The sequence below is a fragment of the Rousettus aegyptiacus genome, unplaced genomic scaffold (assembly GCF_014176215.1).
Source record: "Rousettus aegyptiacus isolate mRouAeg1 unplaced genomic scaffold, mRouAeg1.p scaffold_m13_p_7, whole genome shotgun sequence".
In the NCBI taxonomy this organism is placed as follows: Eukaryota; Metazoa; Chordata; class Mammalia; order Chiroptera; family Pteropodidae; genus Rousettus; species Rousettus aegyptiacus.
The window spans coordinates 18,835,340-18,861,497 of NW_023416310.1; the positions used below are offsets into that span (position 1 = coordinate 18,835,340).

General features: G+C 41.3%; 1 protein-coding gene across 9 annotated transcripts in view; it reads left to right on the forward strand.

Annotated features, from left to right (window-relative positions):
* Positions 1-26,158, forward strand: part of LTBP1 (latent transforming growth factor beta binding protein 1) — a 337,195-nt gene that overhangs the window by 119,819 nt on the left and 191,218 nt on the right. For 5 of the 9 annotated variants that reach the window (XM_036224209.1, XM_036224208.1, XM_036224207.1 and 2 more), the window contains exon 5: positions 19,463-19,630. The exons of 1 other annotated variant lie outside the window; for it this stretch is intronic. In XM_036224209.1, coding sequence (XP_036080102.1) covers positions 19,463-19,630 — 168 coding nt within the window. Of the gene's footprint in view, positions 1-19,214; positions 19,631-26,158 lie in introns of those variants that run through there. 3 more of the 9 variants (XM_036224212.1, XM_036224214.1, XM_036224213.1) reach the window with 3 other exon arrangements.

Sequence of the window (26,158 nt, forward strand, 5' to 3'; positions counted from 1 at the left end):
CTATGGATGGAAAGTAGGTTAGTGGTTGCCAGGGGCTGGAGAGAGGAGGAATGGGAAGTGACCGTTTATGGTTAAGGAAATTTTGGGGGGCTGATGAGAGTGTTCTGGAATTAGTTATCGTGGTTGTACAACCTGTTAATATACTAAAAGCCATGTTATGTTAAAAATAACATAAAAATGCTTGCAAAATTCTTTCCAAATAGATAGTCATAAAATCTTCAAGATACGGAGATTATCAACTCTCTCCGTAGTCCTAAGGATGGTGACGGGTAGAGATGTCTGCTTTATCCAGTAGCCTCTTTGGTGACTTTTAGGAAAGAATTGAATACATAAACCGAATTATATTGTGCTTGGCTTAGCAGTATTTATAGCACAGAGGAAGAAGGAGGGTTGAAATGACGTGATAACATTTGAAAGGTGATCTTACAAAAATGGTGAGTTGAGATTATTAGAGTACCATATGCTTAGGAGCAAACCCAAATAACTCACACATAAAGAGATTAGTTTGGCATAACCCACTAGGAAAGGACCTTGAAGGTAATAAGTATCCACATTGTAGTAAAAATACCATGGGATTCTTGATAATGTTAAAACCAGAAAATAATATTTCTGTTATAGACTGTGGTGGAAAGACCTTTTTATCATCAGGGTTGTAAGTACTGGAGAGTTTACTCAAGTAGAGTGTAAAGTTACTTATAAAGGAAATCTTTAGGATGAGCAGAAATATCCATGTAACTAAAATGGTTCCCTAGACATCTGGTTTGTTGGTGATGCCAGGAGTCCTAGGGCTAAAAGATCGGAGAATCTCTGATTTAATATTCACCTGCTTTGTCTCTGTTTCTATCATATTGCTTTAATATTTGGAAAGATTTAGAAATTTAAACTTCTAAATGGGATTTCTCATTGCTAATTTAAGTCATTTTTTCTATCGAGACAGACTTAGCTTTTAAATAGTTTATTTATATTTTAAAATTGTCTTCCAAAATTTTAGGTCTTTACATTCAACAAAGTCAGGATTTTCAATTTCAGGAAAAGCAGATGTCCTCTTTTATATACTAGTTTCCTAGTTTTTGTTTGTTCGTTTGTTTGTTTTTTTAAACAGAGGTAAGTCAGGCTCTTAAAAGAATTGCTCATGTATCTTCTGTCTGAGATATGAGAGAGATTGAGTATTGGCATTGCAAATGTATGGTACTACTAAATGACCAAAAAAAAAAGTTAAGACAAGCCCAGTTTTTATTTTTACTGAAAGCGTTAAACATCTTTCCACTTAGATACACAGCTACAGTGGTGCAGGAAGCATGCACACGGCCCTCATCAGGCCTCTTCCCACAGAACCAAACCCCATCCTGCCTGCCCTGGGACTACAGGAGACATCTTAGCTGTGGATGCTGCGGTCTGTGCTAACCTCTCCCAGTCTTTGCAACAGACCAGTCAGCTCAGCCTCTGCCCAGTGGCCAGTCAAGGGACCGACTGGAATGCCCAGCTTCCCCATTTGAAGACAGAACAGCCCCCCTGGGTCTCAGGTCTGTGATGGAGGCAGAGTCAGTTGTTCTCACAGCAGTAGCCTTGCTTTCCAAGTACCTGCAGCCCAGTTCTGGCCATACCGTGAAGAGTGTGGGTCCTTTGGGCGTGAGACCTCCTCATTATGCTTTGAGGGACACTGGTCGAAGGTGCGAGCATTAGTCTTCAGGCCGTGTTCAGACTGATATCAAGAAGCATATGACATGAAAGCATCTCAGGGTTCGATGACAAACAGTATATCTACCCCTGAGAAAAGCAAGTTCATGTGTCTGGAGTGAAGATTTTCTGTGATTGCAGACTGGTACAGCAGGGAGGTTCTCAGTGAAACCCTCTGGTTGCTCTGAGAGAAGCGAGCGGTTCTGCAAAGGGTTAGCGGAGACGTCCAAGGTTTTTGCTTTGGCAAAACAAGTCTGAAGGGTAGGAGACGCAGGCAGTATTTGGCCCGGACAGCTCTGCTTATGCCTGCCACTTCCAGGAGGAGGGTAAGAACATTGATTAAACGCTCTGGGCGCCCAGTGCCAGTTACAGAATCTCTGCAGGGAAGGTGCGTGCGGCTGCACTTCAGAGCAGCCCCTGTGGGACAGAAGTTGGCTTCAGAGGGTGGAAGACCGAATTCATTCTCCACTTACTGGCCCTTTGCAAAAGAGGTAGAAACCTTGGCATGGCCACTGGAAATTGGATAAAGGCAAATGTAACTGTAATATGTACAGATGAGAACAATTAGGGCCGATTCTTACATGTAAGATGAATTGCGATACAGAGCTCTTCAGAGAGAAAAAAAAACTATTTGAAAATCTGATGAGGAAGAATCTGAGAACAACCTCACCTTATTTGAATGTTGACGTTTAGGATGTGAGAGATAGGATAGAACATGTGAAAAAGAAAAGAATGGGAGGAGAAATCAAGTGTGCTGGCATCTCCAGTTCTCTGAGATGCCCTCTCTGGTGTAAGTCCTGATTGGTCAAGAGCCCCATTAGGGCAAAGCTTTGCAGATGGCCAAAGTGGGCACTCAGAGGGAGAGAATTCCGTAGACACTCGTTCGTAGCACTGAAAGCTGCCTCTGCACATGGGGCTCCCTTTAGCTTGTCATGTGCAAACAAATGTGTCTGAGATTGGCCCCTCACCAATCCAGTGGGTACTAAATGGCAGGGGAAGTTGTACTAGCCAGAAATGGTCTTACAAGAAGCTGATGAAAACTAACCAAGACATGATTTAGCATTTAAGAGGAATACTAGGTGTGAAAACAGACTGCTTTCAAGAAGGAACGATGGTGGAACTCCGTGCTTTTTCCTTTGCAAAAAGCAACAAGTGCCTGAAGCTGCCGGGTCACCCACACGTCATTTTCTGTGGGAACCAGGAACCTTGAGCCAGCTTCCCAGCCATTTGGCAGTGTGGATGTTAGCACGAAAGATGGCTAGAAGAAAATTACCCACTCTTCAATTTCTGGCGAAGTCCTTGTTGGCTTACAAGCCTAGGCTGCAAAGCCACAGCATAGTGTGTACAAACTAGCAATGAGAAAGTATTCTGGTGAAGGTTGATACCAGGGTTTTTCTGAGGTGGTGTCTTTAGGAATCCAGATTCATTGAAGGACATGGCCTTACCTGTTGCAGAGAGAGTTCCATGTGTGTGGTCTTGCCTTGGGCTACTGTGCCTCAGGTGTGCGGTGAAGGTGGGTGGTATGTTTTATCCAGGAGCTGTTTCCTTATATCCCAGTCCAGGAGGGTTTGTGAACAGGAACATTCTCTGCCTGCTGACCGCTCGCACACAGGCTAAGATAGCTAGGAAATGGTGGACATGGATCGATTAAAAACACTTCCAAGAAGCTTGTCCAGCAATGTGAAAACAGCCGTGGAGGGAAACCTAGAGTGGGGGATTATGTAATCTAAATTCCCCAAAGGGCAGCCTTTCGTGCCAGAGAAAAGAGGCTTTAATCCCAAAGGCCCACGATTTCCTAATAAATAAACAAACCAATCCAAGGATATTTCTGAGTATTGAGACCGAGTTGAAGATATTGAGAAATAAGCACCGTAGGGCTCCAGAATATTCTATAATCAGAGCATGCTATTTCTAGAGGAAAATGACAGGAATGAATTTATAGGTTGTCTGGGGGATATACTACAAAGCAACATTTTGGAGAAAACTTGCATTCAAAAAAAGTAAAGAAACAGTGCTTACTCAGCCTTATGATTTTTTTCTGGGGTGGGGCAGAAAAATGAGGGATTTACTTCTGCGTGGGAAAATAGTTTCTAGGGAATTAATTCCTATTGGAGTCGAAATGATAGTTTTGATTAAAAATAAACAAGATTGTGCAAAATAGTGCAGATGAGATGTCCTGAAGGGAATTAAAGTAGAATGTGCTGTTTTCTCCTGGGCCAGTCTCCTTACAGGATAGTCCTCTTATCATCTACAATGACCACCTTGTGGTGAGTTCGTCCCCATCCTTGAAGGTAAAGACCTCAGTCCCTTTCTTATATTTTTACATGATATTTCTTTAAAAAGACTTTGTCTTGTAGCGGTCTACCATTACATTCTGCATTATCTTTCAGTATTTTTTTTTAGTATTACCCCTTTGTGAAATTGAAATATAAGTAAACTGAAACCCAGATGCCCTTGTTCTTTGTTCCCATGGAAAGGGAGTGGAGGGTCATAGATGGCTGGAGTAATAGGAAGACCTTTCTTCCCTAAGAGGTAATTGCAGTGTGGTTTTATCTGAGTAATTCTCTGACAGGCAAACATGAAACCATAGAATATACATATTTATATGTATGATATACATACATACATTCATATGTAAATGTGTGTATTATTTAAACAACTCGATATGTGGATCCTCTTACATTATCCACATATCCAGTAACCCTTGAAAAACTACTTGTAGCCCTAACTGCACTTCACAAGTTTGTTCTCTCAAGGTGCCAGGTTTCTTTTTTTTTTTTTTTTAACTGAATGAAAACATTTTAATAGCAGTAGTTGCTTTCGTAAAGACCATCTTAGCTATTTAAAAATCCCTGTGTCCTAGAAACAGATTTAAAAATCTGTGGCGAAAGGAAGAAAAGCGCCCACAGAGCAGGTGAGAGGGCAGTGGTCACCGCTCCCTTGGCCAGTGGCCCCTAGGCTTCTTGTGTGGGATCGAAGTCTGGAACCACACACCCCGGGCAGCTGTGCTCCTCATCTTAATGAACGCCCGTCATGGCTGCAGGTGCATCTCCTGATTGTGCCGCCTGCCTCAGATCCAGCAGAAACCAGAACTCTTCCTCCTACACGTCCAGATCTTATTCATGCATAACGTTCTCCCTCCTCCCTCTTGCCGTGGCTTCCCTTTGGGTGTAGTGGACTTTTTCACCCTACTGACTTTGACCTTAGCCATGTGACTTGCTCTGACTAATAGAGCGTGGGTGGTAGGACACTGTGTCAATTCTGAGCTTTAAGAGGCATCGTATGGTTTCATTCTTCTTTGTACCGTGAAAAAGGCATGGTTCTGGTCTGCCGCCATGCCAACTCCTTTGACATTGACTGCTTTTCTTAGATTACCTTATCCACGGAGCAAAATATTTACTTTTTAAAGCAATATGGACAGTCAGTGATAAGTGTTAGTAGAGCAGTTGATGCTGGTTTAATGACACAGGGAAAAATGCTGTTCTGGGTGACCTCCCCTTCTCGCCACAGTGGACTAGAAAATGGGTAGCACTTGACCTAGGAAAAACCTGTCCGAGCTAGCCAGCTGCCTCCAAGGTGGCCTGGCAGAAGAGCAGTCCCCACCAGCCATGATATCGGTGAAATTAGATTAATCAGAATCTCTCAAAGAATATGTAAGTTAGAGTTGAACACTAAGCAACTGGAACAGAAGGGAAATACAAAGTAGAAGCAGAAACATCCAGAGAGACACTTTGTATCATGTTAATGCTGGGTAGAAGAATGAAGTTGGACGGCATTTTCTGAAAAGGGCCGGCTCTAGGGCTACGAATAATGGGCTGCTAAAAGTGCTGTGCATTCTTAGTGCCTTCCCGGTTTCTGAAATAGGCGCTAGGCTTCTTGTGGTCTGGCTAATACAGCTGGCTGTTCCTGGGTTTTCTTGAGACTGTTATCCCCCTTGCTGCTGCACACAGCTTTACTATACCATCCCGTCACTTGAGATAGTGTGCGCTCCTCACATTGTGTTCTAGACAAAGACCCCGGTTTACACATGGTCTGTTTGTGCCCTTCCCTCTAACAGCTGCACGTCTTGATATCTCAAAAACACCAAAGATTGCCTTTTACAGACAGAAAACACAGCTGCTGCTCTTCTTTTCTTCATTCCCTTTTTTTTTTTTTTTTTTTTTTAGCTCTTACTCCTGTCCACACCCAGTCGCTTCTAAGAAAGCTTGGAGTGGGTTGGCAGATGGACAGAGGAGAGGATGGGTCAGTTGCATCAGTTACCAAGACCACTGAAATACTTAGAGAATTGTTCTGCCTGACCTGGAGTTCGCTAGGGCTTGAGGTCTTCCTATTTATGTGTGTCTGAGTACCCGTTTGGATTTTTAACAGCATTCTCAGGTCTCGGGGAGTCTTGCTCACATGGAATGGAGAACGTCCAGTGTCAGTTCATTGGCGTGGACAGGAATCTTTTCAGTAAGACTCCTGATATCCTATCATGCTTCCTATTCATTCATCTTTTTCAGTACGGATTTTCAGGCAACCACAATGCGGGTGTGCGAGTAAGTATATATCAGGCATGCTCTGCCATGTCTTGAACATGGAAGGAGAGCAAAATTAGATGCCTCTTTTTAAAGGAGTTTTTTTAAAGACTTAGTGGAGAAAATGATTCATAATGCCTCTTGTCAGAGATCCCAGTTTCCTAACCACACCTCAGTATACCTCGAGAACATATACTATGTATTTTTAACAACCTGCTAAGGGTATTATAAATTCTTGTCTCTGAAGACCAGGTGATTAGGAAACCTGGACATGGGTCCATTTGTCCCCATCAAAGACGCTGTGTAGATTCCATCCTCGTCTTCATCTGTTTAGCATTTTACTGTGTGCCAACCGCTGTACTAAGTGCTTGATGTTCAGTAATTTAATGCTATGTTATAATATTAGTACTTAATTTGACAATTTAAAATATGCCCGGCCTGCTATTCATATAAGTTTGTCAGGAAACAAAAATATAATGAGTTAAAATTTGTCAAAATGTCATTTATTGAAAAGAGCGCTACGTTTGCTCTCTGTGTAAGTTACTTGTAGGTGAGTAGAAAGTCAAAATTTGACTATATTTTAAAAATTTGTCAACTTTATATGTAGGACTTTTGTGACAATAACGTGGTTTTTAAATTATCTAAATATAGAGTTTCCGGAAAGAATTGTTTAACAAAAATTATTCAAATGCAAAATTAGCCTTTCTACTGAGTGGGTTTCTGCTGCTGGTTGAAGTTTTGATACCTCTCAAAAAAAGTCAAGCAATCAGGTCTTATCTGGAAATTATGTAGAAACCGAAGTCCACGCACTAGATGTTTACTTTATTCTAGAGTCTCGAATAGTAATTACGATCACGAAAGCAAACATCTTGAGGTGACATTTTCTTGTGGGTTTTGCTGTATATCACGAGGCGACTGTCACTGCCAGTTTGGGGTTTTCTCACTGTCGCCCCGCTGAGAGCTCACCACATGTGATGATACCCTCTTGCATTTGCATAGTATTTAACAGCTTATGAATTATATCCCTACAAATTATTTCACATGGTTCCTGCCACGGCCTTGTGAGTTAGATAGGTTGGGTGGGCACCATTCCGTGTGTGTCTCTTCTTCCACTCCAGATTGCAAGATCGTAGAGGGTGGAGCCGGTGAGTGCTTTTACTGGATCCTGTCCTATTAAACCTCTGAATGTTAGTGTCTCTGTCATATAACAGTCCCACTGGGCTGTTGTAAAAATGAAGTGAGATGAAGGATGTGGCGCCTAACGTAGCCAGACACATAGTATGTGCTCAATCTGTGTTTTTCTCTCTCATCCCAACCTTCCCAAGTGCTTAGTGCTGCAGAGCTTTCCTAGTAATGCTCATTAAAAGTGTAGGAGAGGTGCTGGGGTAGCGAGGAAAGAGCAGGGGCTTGCATTAAACTCCCAGTTCTGCCATTTCCTAGTGAACTGACCTTGGTTGTTTCTCTAGAGTGAATGTCTCTATGGTCTCTATAGTTTCCTCATCTGTGAAATGGGTATGACCATAACTTAAACAGGGTCATGGTGTGTATTTTGAGCTCTGTGGCTTAGTAGACACCCAGTGCATGTTTTAGAAGTCTATCAGTCATGCAGACAGTGCTGTGGACATTTAGAAGGGCCCATAAATCCTGCCTCTCTGTCCTCAGAATCTAGGTGAAAAGGAAAATCAAAGGAAGAGGAGTGTGTATATGTTTCTTTTTGTTATTTGCTGCTGTGTAAAAAATTACTCCAAAGCTTAGTGGCTTAGAGCGACAAACATCTTACAGTTTCTGTGGTTCGGGAAGTCAGAAGTACCTTGGCTGATTGATTCTGGCTCAGGTTCTTTTATGAAGTTGCCATTAGGGTTGAAGCAGGGGCCACTGTCATCTGACGGTTTGACTGGGGCTGGAAGATCTGCTTTCAAGATGGCTCACTCACATGACTGTTGGCAGGAGACTTCAAGTTTCTTGCCATGTAGGCCTCTCCATAGGCTCCTGGAATTCTCACAGCATGTGAGCTGCTATCCCACAGAGTGAGTGATTCAAGAGAGAGACACCAAGTCAGAAGCCACGGTGCCTTTCCTGATCTGCTCGCTAAAGTCACAAACCATGACTTCTGCTTTAATCCTTTTTTTAGACATGAGTTACTAAAACCAGCTCACGCTCAAAGGTGGAAATTATACTTCACTCTTTAAAGAAAGTATCAGATAATTTGTGGATAAGTTTTAAAACCATCATAGTGTTCAACAGGAGAGGCACTGTCTCGGTGAGAGTCAAAAGAAGAAGCTGACAGTGAGTAACCTGAAAAGAATGAATCGACAGCTGGAAAACTTACAGTGTATAATTGCACATCAATAATTCATTTCGTATTGGCCAACTAATCATTTTTCAATTTTATTTGTCACATGATACTGAAGCATAGCTAGATATAAATGATGACTTTGAAGAAAAGGACTTTTAGGATAAAAGTTTTTCTAATGATGAGATCTACTGAATTTGGCAGTCATCTCCTGGGGTAGGGGGAACTTGGTGACATTTGATGGTGGCATTTAAAAACTGAGCCAGTGAGAAATTTGTGCTGGGAGAAAAAAATGACAGAATCTATATTCTGCAAGCTAGGATATCCCTGATTCTGTGATTCTAAATTACTTCAGAGATTTAAAAATTTCAGTTTTCTTCTGTATAACCAATTGCATCAAACTTGAGCGTTGTTTTGACAGTTGCAAAATGTTGGTATCTTCAGCTTCCTTAATGCTTCTTAAAATAAAATGCATTCACATGATCTTGTTTGCTCTACATTTTTTATCGCCTATTTGAAAGAATTGGAATCTCTCAGAGACACATCAAGGTGTTGACTTCTGGCCTGTCAGCTCCAGTGACTCAGAATGCTTGTACAGGGTACAGGTTTTGCTTTGTTTCTCTGCTCTGTCTTTTGACTGTTTTTTTTTTTTTCCCCAAGCAGATTTTAAATTTTATCAAGTATAATAGGTCATTTTCTTCCCGTGTCTGCCTTTAGTGTAAGAAAGAAATTTCCAAGACCCCTCATGAGGGTAATGGAACCCTGATGGTGTTCCTCCGTTAAAGTTTTGTGTTTTCCACACAGTAGTTCTTAGACAGTGGGATTCCCATGTAGTCTCAGCCTGAGCTCATGCGACCTCTGGTCACTTTGTCTTCATTTCCTCCCCCTGCCTTCTCTCCTCTGCCATTCCCCACTTACCACATATTCTCTCCCATTTCCAAAGAGGAATAATCACCAGGTGGGACATTCGTTATGAATAGAAAAGGAGCATAAGATTATAAACTGTTTTTTTGTTTGTTTTGTTTTGTTTTTTTTTTGTTTGTTTGTTTTTGGTTTGATCGAGGCCGAGGGAAGATTGGAGATGTAGAGAAATGCACATAAAGAGAAATATGCGCAAAGAGCCAAGTGAAAATGGAGGGTTGTGATGTTTGGTCATGCCCAGGTTGCTGAAAATCATGGAAGGGAGAGGTAGCCGAGTTGGGTCAAAAGGATGAAAGGTGGAGAAAAAAGGATGAAAGGTATTCTAGGGAGAGGGAGTGGCATGTGAAGGAAGCAGGCGTGGTAGAGAGGACCGTTGGACAGTTCTGCCTGGCCAATGCCCTGGCTTTGTATGGGCTGCAGCAGGAGGTAAGGCAAGGCTCAGTTGGGTCTAGATGGAAAAGGGTCCTAATTCCTGTTGAATGAGTTTGATTTTGTCAGGAATAGTTGTCATAGCAATTATATAAACTTATAAGAAATCCTAATTCTCAAATATGTGGTGGAGATAATCTGAGGCCCTCATCTGAAATGGCCCACACTTAATCAAGCTGGTGAATATGTCGTGAAATTTGGTCCTTGGCAGACACATAGCCCAGTAGATCCTTTTAGTCAGACTTGCTTCTTCACATGCAAATAAACAGACGTTATTTATGGAAATAGTGAGTGATAGACCAATAACAAATGCCTCCATTTACTTCTCTTTGGAAAAACAACAAATGTGGGGTTAAATAAAACCCAATTCAGTTCCAAAATTAAGGGACAGAAAATTCGAGTCATGTGAAGCATATCTAACGCAGTTATTTTTTTTTTTTCCTGTAAGGAGCCCATGCAAACCAGCCAGACTGAATGAGTATGAGAGACGGAAGACAGATACGTGTTTACCGCTCTGCACCTTGTTCCGTCCACTCAGGGACAGCAGTGACATCCTCCTCTTGTCGGTTGTCCTTAAGCCTCTTGTCCCATGGCAGTGGCGTGGGACCTAAACCAGTGCCGCTGCTGAGACCGGCATAGGTTTTTAATGGAGGTAGAAGTTTTTCACATGAAAAAAAAAAATGCTTCTTCTAAATGAGATTTCTCCCCTCGGAGACAAACTCTTAGAGTAACATCATGAACATTGATGGTTAAAACAAAAACAAAAACAAAAAAACAACAAAACTCTGGGCAAAACTCATTTACCCTTCCCCTAGTATGGTTCTCATGATTGTCAGGGTTCTAGATCTGGGCTGAGGATTGATTGCATTGTCAAGTCGTGATGGAGAAAATGGGCGCAGTGGGCTCCCTCTCCCTCCTTGACTTCCTTCTCTGCTTCTTCTTAAGTTTGGAACGGATTTAAGTCCTGTCATCTCGGGGATGTATTCTTTTAACTCGTTATCACGGCATTTCAAATACCGTTGTCTGGTAGTCAGGGTTGGGAGTAGAGGACAGGTTTCCAGGTGTATCCTAGACGGGTGAGTTTGTAGAGACGTGCTGAAGGAAACGCTGCGGGACAACCTGGCGCAGTTGCAGGCCACCCCGACAGTGCCCCGTTGCTGCCTCTCATCAGTTGTGGTGCCTTCAGCAAATGCTGTCACCTTTTTCTTTGGACTGTAGTCCCAAGACTGTCTTGAACATTCCTGGGCATTCCTCATCCACAAACTGAAGTATGTCTGGACGGTCGAATCCCTTCAGGGACTAAGATGTTAAAAAAATATATTTTACCAAAAAAAGGTCAGAAAACGAGAATGTCAAAAAGCCGTTGGTTTGTTTTGCTAGTTCTCCACTTTTATTACCAACTATATTTTCTTTCCCCAAACACTGGGTCAGATCCTGCTGGGTAAGTAAACTACTTCTTGGGTAAAAGTTAGTCTTTTGACTGTAAAATATATCATACCTTCAAACATATTTGATTTTGCTCCAGGGATAAAAATAGGACCTTTAAAAAATATTTTTAGAGACGAGAACTTATGATGGACTGGTATTTAAGGAGGGAAAACTCCAAGGAAAAACGGAAAGATAAAAATAATTACATCGTCTCAAGGTATGCTTCTAAAAGTCTTGGGGGGGGGCGGGGCATTGGTGTCTGGCAGCAGGGCAAGATTGAGGGTGAGAAAATGTGATTCTAGATGAATATCTTACTCCTTAAATCTTGAGTCAAGGCAAAACAAAGATGAAATGAGTGAAACAGGAAATTTGACGTGACTCCTGAAGCAAGTGGAAATTTGGGTTGAAATCTACTATCTTTATTGCTGGATCTCTGTTTAGTCCTTTGGCCAGTCTCTCCTAGATTGGAACCAAAAAGTATTTCTCTTCTTTGTTGAATTTTATGGCCTAGTAACAATTCATGTACGATCACGGAGTCTGGCTGGTAGTGTGTTTAATTTCCTAGCTGTCCTTTGCCTAACAAAGGGAATGGATACTTAGTAAATCACAAATATGTTTAAAATCTCAACTTCTTACACATTATAAATTTTATTTATAAAATTAGAAGACGTTTCCACCATGTGTCAATATTTTTTTTTTGCATAATACATTGTGAAATTTAGAGAGCGAATAATTGTTTTGCTATTGAAAAAGGATTTGAGAAATTTCAATTTCCTGTTTTTTATTTAGTTATTCTCAAATTGGCATATTTAATTGAACATTTTTGGTTTTTTAAATCATTGGCCATTTTTGGGTAATGTTTTATTGATTTGGGGAAAAATATGTTTTGTAACGATCGCAGAGTTTCCTAACAACTGTGCTTTCCCTTAATCTGAAACTTTAATGGCAAAACATTTATCTCTGTCAAATATAGCCTATAACATATAAATTTTGAGGCTAAAGTTTTCATAGGAGTGTTCTTTGTTTTTAACGCTACTAACAGTTACCCCATAAATGAATATCATTTGTTATTTAGTTTTTGTTGGTGAGGTTTATTCATTGATTCAGTTTTCATTTCCTGAGCACTTACTATGAGACATATGTAGGGTGTATAGTAATGACCAGACGCATTCCTGCCCTCGTGGAGTTTGTGTTCTGATGGCAAAAATCAAACACAAAATACATTGTGTTTTTATAATAAATAGGAAATGTAAAGCAGGATATGGGGGCGGATAGGTAATGTGTGGAGCTGTTGCGGTTTTATGTCAGGTAGTCAGGAAAGTCCGCCTGATAATGTAACATTCTGGAGAAGCCTTGAAGGAGGTGAGGGAGAAAGCTGCGTATATCTAGGGAAAAGTATTCTAGGCAAAGGCAGCAGCAAATACAAAGGCCTGAGATAGGATCGTGCTGAGTATTTGAGGAATGGCAAGGAAGCTGGAGTGAGTGAGCTGGGGAGAAGAGATGAAGTCAGGGAGGTCACGGCGGTGGAGAGCCCCACAGGCCATTGGCTTGTATTTTGGTTGAGATGGGAAAGTACCGAAGGGAGGAGTACCATCATCTGACTGACATACATTAAAAAAGGATGCGCTGCGTCCTGTTGGAGAATGAATCGTAGGAGCGCGGAGGTGGAAGCAGGAAGTACGGGTAGGAGACAGTCGAAATAATCCAGACAAAAGACGATGGTGGATCGCACCGGAGTGTTTACCATGGAGGTGGTGAGAAATTGGCATCTTCTGGAAATAGAGTTAATAGGATTTGCTAACATATGGAGTCTCAGACGACAGAAGGTCAGGAATAGACTTTCCATTTTCTGGGATGGGAGAAGACATGAAGAAGAACAAATTTGGATTTGGGTATATAGAGAAATCAAAGCTGAATTTTGAATAAATTTTCTAGATATCAGACACCTACCTAGGAAAGTTCCGTAAGCAGATAGTTGGTTCGTGGACACACACATACACACACACACACACACACCCACCCACACCCCTCAGTACTCATATGCACACACACACACACCAGGTAGAAGTGGTTCAGGCTAGTGTTAAACATTTTCTCTGTGGAAGTCTGTAGATGGTGTTTAAATCCATGAGCTAGGACAGGATGTCATCATCTAGGACAGCGGGCCTCAATCTTTCTGGCTCCTGTGAGAATCTAATGCCTGATGATCTGAGGTGGAGCCGAGGTGGTGATGCTAGTGCTGAGGAGCAGCTGCAAATACAGATGAAGCTTCACTTGTCATCTGCTGCTCATTTCCTGCTGTGTGGCCAGGTTCCTAACAGGCTATGGATCATTACCTGTCCACGGCCCCGGGGGTTGGGGCCCCCTGCTCCGGGAAGTCAGTATAGAACGGAGAAGGTGAGGGGACCAAGCTCTGGGCCCCTCCCTGATTAGGATCGTGAGGAGCAGTGGTCGTCAAGGTAGAAGAGGGCAGCACGAGAGAACAGGGTAACCTAGAAACCGAGGGAAGAAAGTGCATTTTATGAAGCAATGTTGGAACCTGCTTCGTCAACTGTCAGGTAACCTGAAAGCATGAGTAAGAAAGAGCCAGAGAACTTGCCATTGGATTTGGCAACGTGGAGGCCACTGGTGACCTTCAGATGGGCAGCTTTGGTGAAGTGTCGAGAGGGAAAGCTTGACTGCAACAGGTTCAAGAGAGAATGGGAGAGGACGTAGTGGGGACAGCTAGCGGAGCAGCTCTTTGGAGGAGTTTTGCCATAAGGACAGCAGAGAAAATAGAGCATTATCTGCAGATGGGGATAAAGAGAGGAGGGGTGTTCTCGAAAGAGGGGAAACAGTGCAGCATGTTTACACACTCATGGGAATGCATAGAGAAGGACGTTGTTGAGCGGGCAAGAGAAGAAGGGGACCCACTGCTTCAGTGGAGCGGTTGGCAGTGGACAGGGCCACCTCCTTTATCAGGAAGAAGGCAGGACAGCTGTAGATTCAGGTAAGTGGTAGGCCTGCGTCTTTATAGTCTCTGTTTTCTCAGTGAAACAGTAAGTGAGGTCATACTTGAGACAGTGTGACTAGGTGAAATCTGCATTTCCACCCAAATGGGTATTTTGGGGACAGTATTTACATTTTCAAACATGATATACATCGGATATCTGCTTTTTGATAATAAGGAATTCTTTCAGAAACTCAGAACATATCCAAAAAACTATTCTTGTATTCAATGATTTAACATACTCTCCTTTTTAGCCTCTTTATAAGTCTGTTTTCTTATATGTATATAAGTGGGAGGAAATCAATACATATGTGTCAGAGAGATGAGTGACATACAGTTTCCTTCAGTGAATTTTAAGGGAGAATTGAAAGGAGAAGGAAGCTTAAGTGTTTTATATCACAGGTATAGCAACTGTTTATCTCTTTTTGTCTTCATTTAGTTACTTCTACCTGGAAGAACTCAAGAAAGTACTGATATGTAACTCTAGAGTCTTATCTGAGGAAGCACCCACATCAGAACTAGAAATCTCATCTGAGTTTCCCTCTTGGAGGGTTTTCTAGGACTAGAGCAATCTCATAAAGTAATAGGTTTGATATTAATTTCTATTTATATAGTGCCTTTCATGATTTGTCCTTCAAAGAATTCTTGGTGACCTATGTACTGAATCAGCTCCGAGGTCTCCTTAAATTGGTCTCAGTTAATAAACAGGGTGATGGCTTGTAACCACAGTGATTGCTTCTCCTTCCCAGAGGATATTGCCTGTGTGAGTGGGCCCCCGTTTTTTAAGTTGGATGCGTGCTCATGGGCTGTTGTAGCATTCTGGGGAATGCAAGAGAGACGGCATTTGTTCCTAACATCTGAAGTGAGTCTTGAACTTGTTATATTTATTTCTTTGGCTGCCTTTGCTTTTGGTCACAACCTGGTCTAATAACTGAAAGATGGCAACTGTACTCTTTTCTAGACCAAAGTGTATTTGTCAAGAATAATTTTCAGTTTCGAATGTTTCTGTCATTAATGATTGGGAAGCAGAAATGAAAGCTTTTTATAGGGAGAGGGTATCGGCTTCGTTTCCATCCCAGTCACCATTCACTCTGAATATCTGTGGTCTGTTTTAAACCATGTGCCAGTGCCTCTTCTTGGAGGTATAAATTCACACAGGGCCTGGCAGACGCTGTAGACAGGATGTTGACTCTTGAGGGCCTTGACTGACTGACTGACTGACTAGGAGGCCCCTGGAGGTGCTGCCCAGCTCCAGGCAATCTATGTTTCTAGCCAAGCCTCTGCAACCCAAGGTTTCAAGGAGCTCGCTTAAGATTTCTGGGGCTGCTTTACCTATGGGGATCTAAAAATTACCTTTTTCTTTTTTTCCTCATCAGAGGGACTGCGCATGCAAAAGCTGTGCCAGCACTTTCCCTGACTGGCCTGACTTTCGCTTCTCGGATATGTAATTTTTAATCAGCCCGTCGGTGCTCCTAGGGACAGTCGCCCACCACTGATTGGAGTGCGGGCTTCAGTTTCTTTCAGGTGAAGCAAAGCCTTCATCTAGAATGACTCTAGCATCCCAGTCTCTGTGGGGTTGTACAGTTGTTTCCTGGGTCACTTCATTTATTCTGCATTTACTTGGCACCTGCTCAACGCAAGGCGCCAGGGGTCCTTGAGTATTACTCTCTTCAAGGTGCTTGAGGAAGATGCATCTTAAAGGACTGAATGGCCTCTGTGGGAAAGACCACTGTTAGTACATTCCCACTGAACTCTTGAGAGATGAGTGGTATTGTCGTTAGCTTGTCACAGATGAGGAATTTGAAACTCGGAACACTGTACTTTATTTTTTATTATTTTTAATATATATAAAAATATTTTTGTTAAATTTATTGGGTTGACATTGGTTAATAAAATTATATTGGTTTCAAGTGTTCAGTTCCATCATACGTCATGAATACTTTAAAACTTAAACTTTTTACACGATACCCTGTATATGTGACAATGATTTTAAAGGGATAGGGACAAGAGAGTGTATTTTCTAACACATTTAATGTTTGTGGAGTCCTGTTAGAGCTGTGAATGACAATCCTGTGTCACACAGTAGTTAATTTTTCAGTACTGATTTTGAAATTGACTTGGAAAACTAAAGCTAATTATAATGAAGAAATAAATGCTTCACGACACGAGAGGACCCACTGAGAATACAAGTGTCTGTTTTAGAATGAGATTACTTGAGACCAGAATTCTTGAAAAACACAAGGGGAAATATGAAATAAAATGTATCTTCTCTTCCAAGAAGATGTGGACATTGTAAAAATCAGAATTAAGTCATATGAAACTGTCTCTGCCTTTTTGAAAATCCAGATGATTCTAAGCCAGATTTTTTTTTTCTTTTTGGCAAAGAAATGTAATAAGTTTTTAAAAACAATAGGTCCGGAGATTCTCAAGTGCCTATAAAGTGACTACTGTGGCTGGGAGGTGAAATGGGACTAACGGCGAAGTGCTTGCTTTTTTTGGATGTCTCAGTCCGTCTAAGTGAGCATAATTTAGGTGACGGTATGAGCATCTGCATGGCAGCTGCTGGTGCTGCGAGTTAATGCCAGAGAAGACAAAATAGTTGGCGCACCATTTCTAATTTCATTATCCTACCAGGAGCCAGAAAAAATATAAGTTTGTATTCTTTTGAAGTGGGACGATGTCGTCTCTCTCTCTCTCTCTCTCTCTCTCTCTTTTTTTCTTTCCTTGGGCTTCATACACTTATACAAAGTATTCTCAAGATATTTGTAAGGATGGTTTTACAACTTAGAACGTCGGCTGATTTTTTTTTGTGCTACTGCAAAAAAGTTGAACTAGGTGAATCGTGTCCGATCGTGAAATCAAAATTCTGTTGTAGTTTTTTTTTGAAATTTCTGAGATACAGTCTTAGAAAAATTTGAAGGTCCTTTAAGCATTTAAAGCAGTGGTCAGCAAATCTTTAAAGTTTTATTGGAACACAGCTACACCCACTCATTCACGTATTGTTTTTGACAGGCAGCTTTCCTACTGCCGTGACAGAGTTTAATAGTTGCAACAGAGTCCTTTAGGTCTAAAACCCTAAAATACTTATACTCTTTAGCCCTTCATAAAAAACGTTTCTGAATGTCATTTTATAAGATGCTGGATGATCTGGTTGGCCACTAGAATATCTCCCCACCTCAGACTGTGTATCTTGATTTCCTGTGGGTGAATGAGAAATGGTTTTAGAAAGACGTTTGAAAAGACCAATGAGGATATTTCTCCTCCTAAGGAATTGTTTTCTTCTGTAAAGTGAGAGGGCCAGCCCAAGCCGATCTCTTTAGGTCTCTCTAACTTGAACTTTCTTTGTTTATGTGGCAGTTATTGTTGAGTAGTTCAAGGGCTGTCATGTCGAAGAGGCATTAGATTGTGAGACCCTGGGGAGCTGAATTTGGATTAATGGGTGAAACTGACTGAGGACGTCCTTCAGCTCAAGAAGGAAGAGCACTTGTGAGGGGCTGCCCATGAGCAGAAGGTGCTTTCTGAGTGGGTAATGAGCTCCCCGTCTCTAGAAATGTTTAAATAAAGGTTGTGTCAGAGGACCTTTGAGGCCCTGTTCTAGCCTTGAAATTCTAATGGCTTATTTAGTTAAGGTTCTTCATTTCCAAGCTCAGATTTTCACCACTATTTGTTTTGTTGAGGATCTATAGAGGCCTCTTGGATGATTTTTTGAAAATATAATCCTGGTCAAATCAAGGCAGTGTAAAAGGGGAGGAATCGCTCTGGTGAGCAGGCGAAGGCAGAGGAGAGGCCGACCCAGAGTTAGTCTCCCCTTCGGCCACTGCAGTAACACAGTGGCAACAGGAAGGGCATTGCTTTCTACCAGCCTTAAAGCCTCAAAGACAAACGGTCTGTCTGTCTTCAGCTGCTGCTTTGCTTTCTGCCTGGGCTCCTGGAAAAAGGAATGGCCTGGCTGGGGGCAGATCACAGATGTAGAAGTCAGACTAGGGTTTCTGTATTGCACTCTGCCAGAGAGTTTATATTGGGACTTGGCTGTGAACAACAGTTCTGGCTGAGGCCATACATTCTCTTTGCAGCTTTCCTGTTATAGCACAAAAACAAGCCATAGATGATACAGGAATGAATGAGTATGGCTGCGTTCCAATAAAACTTTATTTACAAAAGCAGATTTGATCCCAGGGCAATAGTTTGCTGACCCTTGATATAGACATTGGAAGTTAGAACTGGCTTGAAAACACCAATTCCAAGTCCCTCAGGTTTTAGAGAAAAGGTAAAATGACATGTCTGAAGTCACACCGCAGTTGAGCCAAGACTGCAACCCGGAATCTTATTTTGATCGGTGCTTATCTTGTGATACTGTGCTGCATCTTCGGTGCAGTCAAGTTATAGCATTTGGGGGACCATGGGAATGAAAGAAATACCTGCCTTGGGTGGCCTGTGACTATAGCAGCGGCGCGAGCTCCAGGCTGGGGTTTGAACAGAGGCAACCATTTCGCCCGGTGACCTAGCCTCACTTTTGCTTAGATGGACCCCGTTCACAGTAAAACAAAATACATGTCGCATACATTGATATGGAGAAAGAACGCCCCGGAGTTGTGAAAAAGAATTGGGCTCCCGCAGCTGCGTCACAGGATTTGATCACTTCAGCTGAGAGTGCCAGGAGATTTGAGACAGATGTTTTCAGACATGCCGCATGCCTAAAACATTTCCAGGGGTCGGGCTGCAAATAGTGACTTCATAAGTGGAGAAACAGGGAAAGTATGCGAGGCGAGGACACAAGAGTTTATTCACCACTAGGTGCATAGCCAACCCCTTTGCATTACATCTGCCTGTCAGGGTTGGCTCTTTCATCTGTCGTGCCCTCGGTACTGCTCTTTGTCTGCCCGTGAATAAAGTGCAGCATTGTGGTTAGTAATCCCACTCCAGTGACTCGACTTCAAATGTGGTTTTGGAGTGCATCCCAGAGTTCTGTTTGCTAAGCTTCCTACTCCTGTTTCAGAGACACCACTGGATACAGAGCAGCAAGCACTGAAGGCTTCCCTCTTAAACCTGTCGGGTTGTGGGCTCTCTCTTTCCCCCTCTCGCTCCTTTCCTTTCTCTTTTTCTCCCCCCCCCTTTTTTTTTTTTTTTAAAAAAAAACCTTCTAAGGCAAGTTCATGGATACTAAGCTGATGTGTTTGTTCTTCTTTTTCTCCCTGCCTCCGCTCCTAGTGAGTAACCACACTGGCCGCATCAAGGTGGTCTTTACTCCGAGCATCTGTAAAGTGACCTGCACCAAGGGCAGCTGTCAGAACAGCTGTGAGAAGGGGAACACCACCACTCTCATTAGTGAGAATGGCCATGCTGCTGACACCCTGACGGCCACGAACTTCCGAGTGGGTGAGTTCCTCCACGGTCCCTAACTGTCCTTACCAAACAGTTTTATGAGATCGTAGCATTTAGACACCCCCCTTTCCAACCGCCCCCCCCCCCATTCACACTGCTCTCTGCTTGAATGGGTTTCTGTCTGAGTACAAATATGCCTTTTTTCACGAGATTTTTAAAATTACTTTCAGAATGATTTTTAACCTGATTATTGGTTTCTTAAAGAAAGGGCAATTAGGACATTACCCCTTATTAATTATCATTTATGCAGCTGTGTGGTGATGGGAGCTATCGGTTGACAGGAGGGAGTAATTTTGGATTAAGACCCTAGACCACACCTTGCGTTGATTAGCTTTAAATTTTCTCTTCTCAGTGATACATAATATTTCTGTTAGATTTGACTCATATTGTAAAATTTGGATGGTGCTGATTAAATTTAAAATTTTACTTCACAAGTAGCCGTGTTCTCAAGAAATTCTGAAAAATTTCAAAACCCTGTATTTTGATTGTAGAAAGGGATACAGACTTGCATCTTTGGCCACGTTTCTGCTCTGTATCAAAATACTGAATTATAAATTGATATATGACATGGATTTGGAGGAAGATATGCTAGTACATTATTGTCAGCACTCAGAACCTTTAAATATTGCATAAATAGTTTAAATAAGAAGTATGGTAGTTAGCAGCTGCAAAAAAGGCTTTTTTACTTTAAAAAGTTTTTTTGTTTCTTTTTTACTTTTTTGTAAATGGAGAAAGTATTGTGGTCCACTGAGCGCTGTCACACTGCCATGTTGTCATTCAATACAGTATTTTTGTCACGGAAAAATGTCTTTTATTATTTTTTGACCAATTATGGTTTTCCATGTGTACTCAAATAATCACAGACACCCACGTTACTTTATGAGTTACTCACAAGAATAACCCAAATGTCAGACAGATAATAACACTGGCTAGATCTGGTCTTTTTATGGAATATTGCTGTTTAGTCTTGGAAGTGTGTGTCTAGGGGTTCGAGAAGAGGGTGTCTATTTCAAAGTGATTTCCATCAAGACAAAACACAAGGAGGCAGCTCGAAGTCCTTATTAGCTCTCGATTATTCTGCTTAGTGTGACTCCTAATCGAAGCAGTATTCTTGGTATCCTGTACTTGGAAAAAGCATGTGCTCATAGATACAATTTAAAAGGGTATTGCGAATTTCCTGGCTATGACAAGGGTACTTTGGGCATATTTTTAAAAGAATTTGGCCAGTAGGTGCCAAATGACACATTATGCTTAGCAGGGCAGAGAGCCGAATCTAATGGGAAGTGTGTTGAACTGATGATCAGGAAACTGGGTTCTGGTCCTGGTCCTGCTACTAACTACTAGCTAATCCACAGGGTGTGACAGCTGAGATTTCTGAAGCTCCGTTTTTCTCATCCATAAAATAAATGGCTTATATTTCGTGACCTCTAAAATTCAGTCCATCTCTAAAATCTTATGACATTTTCTGAGTAGTAAATAATATTTTCTGGCTCTTTGGACGGTGATAGACAAGGAGGGAAAGGGAAAAGACAATTCCCAACAGGTTATTATGGGCTGAACGGCTTTTCTCACTTCTGCTTTTCTTGATTATTTTCCTTACTCTCACTGCTTTCCCTCCTCCATCATCGCCAACAGTGTCTGCCCCCCACCTTACATTTTTCACGAATCCGTACAATAGGAACGACAGAGTAATCGGATGGGTGGTAATTTTTTTTTTTGGCTTACAGTGAATTCATTTTGAAACTAAATATTTAAAGACTGTGAGAACCAGAGGAAGTCTGCTTGTTAAAACACGCTGCACGCTTTCCTCTCTGGCATTTAAGCAGATGTTTAGGAACAGTGTACATGTAGCCCATTCAAGATGTAAAATGCAGAAAAATTATTTCTCAAAACTATTTCATAGCCAGAACTCAACTCTGCCGCGAAAGAATTGGCACAGTAGTTTAATTAAAAAAAAAAAAAAAAAAGGAACAGACATACTAATGAACAGTTTCACATTGGAGATCATGGGAAATATTTCATTTACATCCTGAGCTATTTCTCTTCTTTTTACATTTTAATTTAAATATGGGATAGTTTGAGGGACAAATTGTAATTTTTTAAAGAATGATAATTCTGTAAAACTTATAGAGTATTCTTCAGAAAAAGAAAAAAATTTTAGGAATTTATTTTGTAGACATAAAATATCTTCGTGGACTTTACTGGTTTAATACAAGTTTATTATTTACAAAACGTGATTTTCTAATTTATTGCTTTTCTCTCTGTATATTTGTTCACAATATGTTAAATCTTTTGACAAATAAGAGGTATATGTGGAAAATAGTGCAGTTCGAAGAAAATCCAAAATATATTGTAACTTGTTAGCTATTCTCTTGGGCCTCTGATAACTTGTTAGCTATTCTCTTTGATTATTAAAGATAGTGCCTGGCAAAATTTTTTTTGTGAGAGGCCAGACAGTAAATGTTTTCGACTTTGCCTGGTCATGAAAGCAGACATAGACAGTAAGTATATGAATGGGCATGGCTATGGTGCAGGACAGTCAATGGGCCAAATTTGATTTGAGTGCCCTAGTTTGCTGACCCCTGCTTCAAGGTGTCAAAATAATACAGGGAAACCCATGTGGACTTTGTAGTCAAGGCACCTTAATTAAATAATCCATTTTGATCATCAGAACAGAAATATGAACATTTGCATCATGATTTACCGTTTTATTTTTTATAAGGATGGGGAACAGATATTATTGCCACTATGTTTTTGATAAGGAAACTTAGGCACAATGATTTAAGTGAGTTTGCCTTACTTACACAGCAAGTCAGTTAGCTAGGACTAGAACTTAGGTCTCCTTATGTCCCCTGTTTCAGCCCTGGGTTCAGATCTTGACTTCATCATGGCCACTGGGCGTGTTCTGGGTCTTTCTCTTCTTGGGTGCAAGTCACTCTTCCACACAGTGCAGGTATTAACAGGTATGCAAAGGGCCATTCTGTAGCAGGATGATGTTAGCCTCTTCATTCTGTCCGTGGTGGTCTTTCTAGTTTGTGGTGATGGTGAATCAGGGCTGTTCAGATGTGGGAGGCAGGTGTATTTCTCTTGACTATTAAGCATACAGTCTGTCATTGAGTATTCAGTTGGAGAAATCATAAGTCTAACTTAATGTGATGCTAAAAGAGAGGCCTGAATGAGGATGATATCTAGGGAGAGTACTCTGAGATTCTAGAATAAACTCATTTTTATGAATGTGATATTGGTATGATGTAACAGGATATTTATCTTAAGTGGCATTTCCTGTAAAGGAGATTTTTAATTATAATGACTTTTTTTAAATGGCATTCTGAGGTTTTCCTCCTTTCACTCCCTGCTTTTGCCTTAAAAAAAAAAAAAAAATGGAAACATGTTCCCAGTTGGGTAGGCCAGCAGGTTAACTGTTGTTGCTTTAATGGATTCTTTACATTCCATAGGGATATAATGAAGATGACCTTCTGGTGTTTTTAAGTTGTTTATAAAGTCATAAGTTCTTCCAATAAGAAGAGCATAGGAATTAATGTGGTCACAACTAGAATATTTCAAATAAAATAACACTGTCCCCTTGGCATAAATTACTTGTAGAGACATTGAAAAGCAATCATGATTGTTAAAATAACACATTTGGTTTATTTGATGCTTTTTCTGAGGAATTACAAGGGGCTCATATTCCATTAGCACCAATTGAATAATCATAAAAAATATTTGCTAATTAAAAAAAAATGTTTCCATATGTTACTTCATTTGATGCTTACTTCTTCTAAGAGAGGTAAATGGTACTTCAATAGTTTGTGGATATGAGTTCTAAGGCTTTAGTTAAGGTTTGATTAAAGGTGACTTTAAGTCAGTTTTCTTATCCCAGAATCCAAATACTTCCTGCCTTCCAGTGTTGCCCCCTATATTAGGTGATTATATGTAATGCACTTTTAGATTTTCCAAGACAAGCAAATTATATAGCTACCCTCTAAGAGCTTACACTTTAAGGAAGAGATGAAGAGTACATGTAAATGACCCTAATTCAAGGTAGAAATTTCTCAGCAGGAGCCCAGAGGAGGTGATACTACTTCTAGCTGATGAGGGATGCTTTGAGAGAAAAGGGGTGGCATGCAACTTTTCCGTTTAATTCACCGTGCTGCTCCCAGCTGCTCACAGTGGGAGCTGGGTAAATGTATGTTGTCTCACTGTCGATCGATGGGGGCAGTGCAAATGGAAACGTTGGGAAGTTCCAACATAGAGACGGATGGGAAGAAGAGGGAAGGGAGAGGCAAAGATGATGTGGGCATGCGGGCAAGAAGGCATAGGTGGTTTCTGGGAATTGGGAGTCGTTTCCCTTAAGTTTAGAAACCGCGAAAGGACATAATAGAAGACAAGTCTGGGACAGTAGGTCGGGGCATGGCTGGGGAGCACCTTGAATTTCAAGTTTAGGAATTAGGACTTAACCGTTTCGGACCTTTCTAATGTCCTCTGGAAAGGGGACATTTATGTTATTTATTATGAAAAAAAAAAGAGAGGGAAGTTCTATTTTTAGAGAAGGAAACTAAGGTTTTAGTAGTCTAAAGGCTTCTGAATAGCGCATAGTAATGGCGACAGCCTTATGAGCCAATTTCAGCTGCTGGGAGGTTGGTTTGCGGCTCCGCCCTGGGGCTCTCCGGTCTATCTCACAAACCTCTGGCGTTTGATGAGGAATGGAAGCAGGCCCTGCTGCTCCACTCCCTGCGCAGGTTCCCCTCCTAGGGAGGGGAGGAGATTCTCTCAATGGGGCTTTAAATAAACCAGCATAACTGCACAAGGATGGGGGGAGACATGGAGCTTTTTTTTTTCTCTGGCAACTTACTTCAGACATTGTCTTTCGTCCTCTGCCAGTTGTCGTCGTTTGGATCCCTTGATGTTTATCCAGCACGAAACCAATGCAATGCCAACATGTCACTCTGATTAACTGGGGTGTCCGTTTTCCCCTTAATGCTTGGTATAGGTTTCATGTTTTTTTAAAAAGATGATCCAGTATAATACTGAAAGTGGTTGCCTTTCATTTGGGCAATTTAGAATGCTTAAGAAGTTGTCAAAGAAACTGCTCCCGAATTATTTTCTAATATTGAATAAATGTCGTAATGTAAAACATTTCCTTTTTATTTTATTTAAGCTGTGGAGCACCCATAGAAGGCTGGTATTGGGGACACTAATTCATTTACCACGTATTTTTTGAGTACCTACTCTGTGCCAGGGCTTGGTTTGGGCATTAGGAATATAGCAGTGAACAAAATAGACAAAGTCCTTGATCCTACAACATTAAAAATATATGTAATGAGGCTGTACAACATGTACGAAACTCGAGGACATTATGCTAAATGAAAGGAGCCAGTCATATAAAACAAAGATTGTGCGATTCCACTAGTAAGAGGTACCTGGAATAGTCAGATTCAGAGAGGGGGAACGTGGTGTTTGCCAGGGGTTGGTGAAAACGGGAAACAGGGAGCTGTTTACGGGCATGAGTTTCAGTTTTTCAAAATGAAAAAGTTCTGGAGATTGAATGCACAACAGTGCAAATGTACTTATTACTACAGAAGTGTACACTTCGAAATGGTTAAGATAGTCAATTTTATGGTATATGTATTTTCCCACAATTCAGACTAAAGTATATGGGAGTGTACACTACTGTCGAATTTGTGCTATCAAAAATGAACTGTACGAAGCATTCGATATGATATAGTGATAAATGGGAGTGATAAATGCTGTCAGTGAACACAGTTTTGGGTGAGGGAAGAGGCAATGGTTAGTGCTGCCAGAAGGTACGAATTGCTGTTTTAGACCAGTCAGGAAGGGCTCCCTGCTGAGGTGATATTTGAGCCGAGACCTTCCTGCAGCGACTCGTGAGCTCTGTGAGGGAACATCACTGACTTCATCATCTAACTTTGTGACTGGGTTGGTTATCTTATTTAAACTGTGGAACATCTCCAAAAGGTGGCGGTAGGAGAATTCATGAGAACTTTTCCTATATGTCATCTTGGGTTAGGCTTTGCCCACCTGTGTTGTATCAGGGTGAAGAGCACATACAAGAGGATGGAGGCAAGCAGGTTGCCGGATGAAAAAAAAAAAAATGATCCTGGAATGTTTGCAGAAGGAATCTTGGTTATTTATAGTAACAAGTATAGGGTCTTAGAGATAGAAATGAATGACCACAAAAGCTGTGTCACCTCGTTATCCAACATTATTTTATATGACAGATCACACAATTTTGGGGTAGAGCTTTCTTTTAAGTAAGGGAAATAAAATTGGTTCCTGCATCTGAGGGCAGGGGTGTGTGTGTGTGAGTGTGTGTGCGTGTGCATGTGCGTGTGTGTATAGGGTATGGAGTGAAGGAGGGCTATGTGGAAAGGTGGTGCCGGGGGTTAGTTGGATGGAGGGGCAATAGGTTGACCCCAAGAGCCCAAATCAGGAGAAAATGAGGTTGCATTTGATTGAAAAGGAAGGTTCTTGAAGATGAGAAAATTAGGGGCTTCACTGTAG